Here is an 887-nt window from a genome sequence, read left to right on the forward strand (position 1 = left end):
CCTCCTTGGGGCATTCACAGCCTCCTTGGGGCATCCAGAACCTCCTTGGGGCATCCACAACCTCCTTGGGGCATCCTCAGCCTCTTTGGGGCATCCTCAACCTCCTTGGGGCACCCACAGCCTCCTTGGGGCATCCTCAGCCTCTCTGGGCAACCTGTGCCAGTGTCTCACCACCTTCCCAGGAAAAAAAACCCCTTCTAATATCTAAACTAAATTTCCCTCTTTCAATTTCTCCCCATTCCTCCTTGTCCTGTCACTGCTGTCCCTGAGCTGGAGTCACTGGATGGAGTAACCTGCCATACCTGGGACTCCTCTTTGTACCTTACAATGTGCCCTGTGCCCCCCTCAGGTGCCACCCCACACCTTTCTGAGCCTCTAAAACCAAACCACAAACTGCAGTGGGCACAGAGGTGGCCAAACCCACCTGGGCACAGCTCACCCCAGTCTCTGCTCACAGGCACAGGCACTGGTCCAGTACCTGGAGGAGCCTCTGACACAGGTCGCTGCATCCTGAGTGCCACTGACAGAGGATGCTCCGAGGTGTCACCTCTGCAGGTTGTGGCACTGCCACCCACCTGGCTGAGGGGTGAGGAATTTGGGATGTGAGGAGGGGGGAGCAGTGAGGGCAATAAAAGTGGCTGATGGGAATAAAGTGTGTTTTGTTGGGAATCCAGGGGCGCTGGGCAGTGGTTTGGGGTGCCCGGGGGGGTGGAGGGGAGAGGGGAGGGCAGTGTCCCCTGCTCCTCGTCCCGGTTTTCCCGATGTTCACACGGTGGCAGCAGAGGAGAAGGAATGAATTCCAGCCGCAGGAGCAGAGAGGAGTGTTGGGCTGATCCTGGCACGGCTCCCTCAGCCCTGTGCCCCCACACTGCCCAGTCTGCCCAGTC

The 887-nt window shown here is 58.9% G+C and overlaps 1 protein-coding gene across 1 annotated transcript in view; it reads left to right on the top strand.

Annotated features, from left to right (window-relative positions):
* Positions 1-514, top strand: part of LAMTOR2 (late endosomal/lysosomal adaptor, MAPK and MTOR activator 2) — a gene marked incomplete at its 5' end in the record, with an annotated part of 1,550 nt that extends 1,036 nt beyond the window's left edge. The window contains one exon of the mRNA XM_009078248.1: positions 458-514. Coding sequence (XP_009076496.1) covers positions 458-514 — 57 coding nt within the window. The remainder of the gene's footprint in view (positions 1-457) is intronic.
* Between the last annotated feature and the right edge of the window lie 373 nt (positions 515-887).

The sequence above is a fragment of the Acanthisitta chloris genome, unplaced genomic scaffold (genome assembly GCF_000695815.1).
Source record: "Acanthisitta chloris isolate BGI_N310 unplaced genomic scaffold, ASM69581v1 scaffold3097, whole genome shotgun sequence".
In the NCBI taxonomy this organism is placed as follows: Eukaryota; Metazoa; Chordata; class Aves; order Passeriformes; family Acanthisittidae; genus Acanthisitta; species Acanthisitta chloris.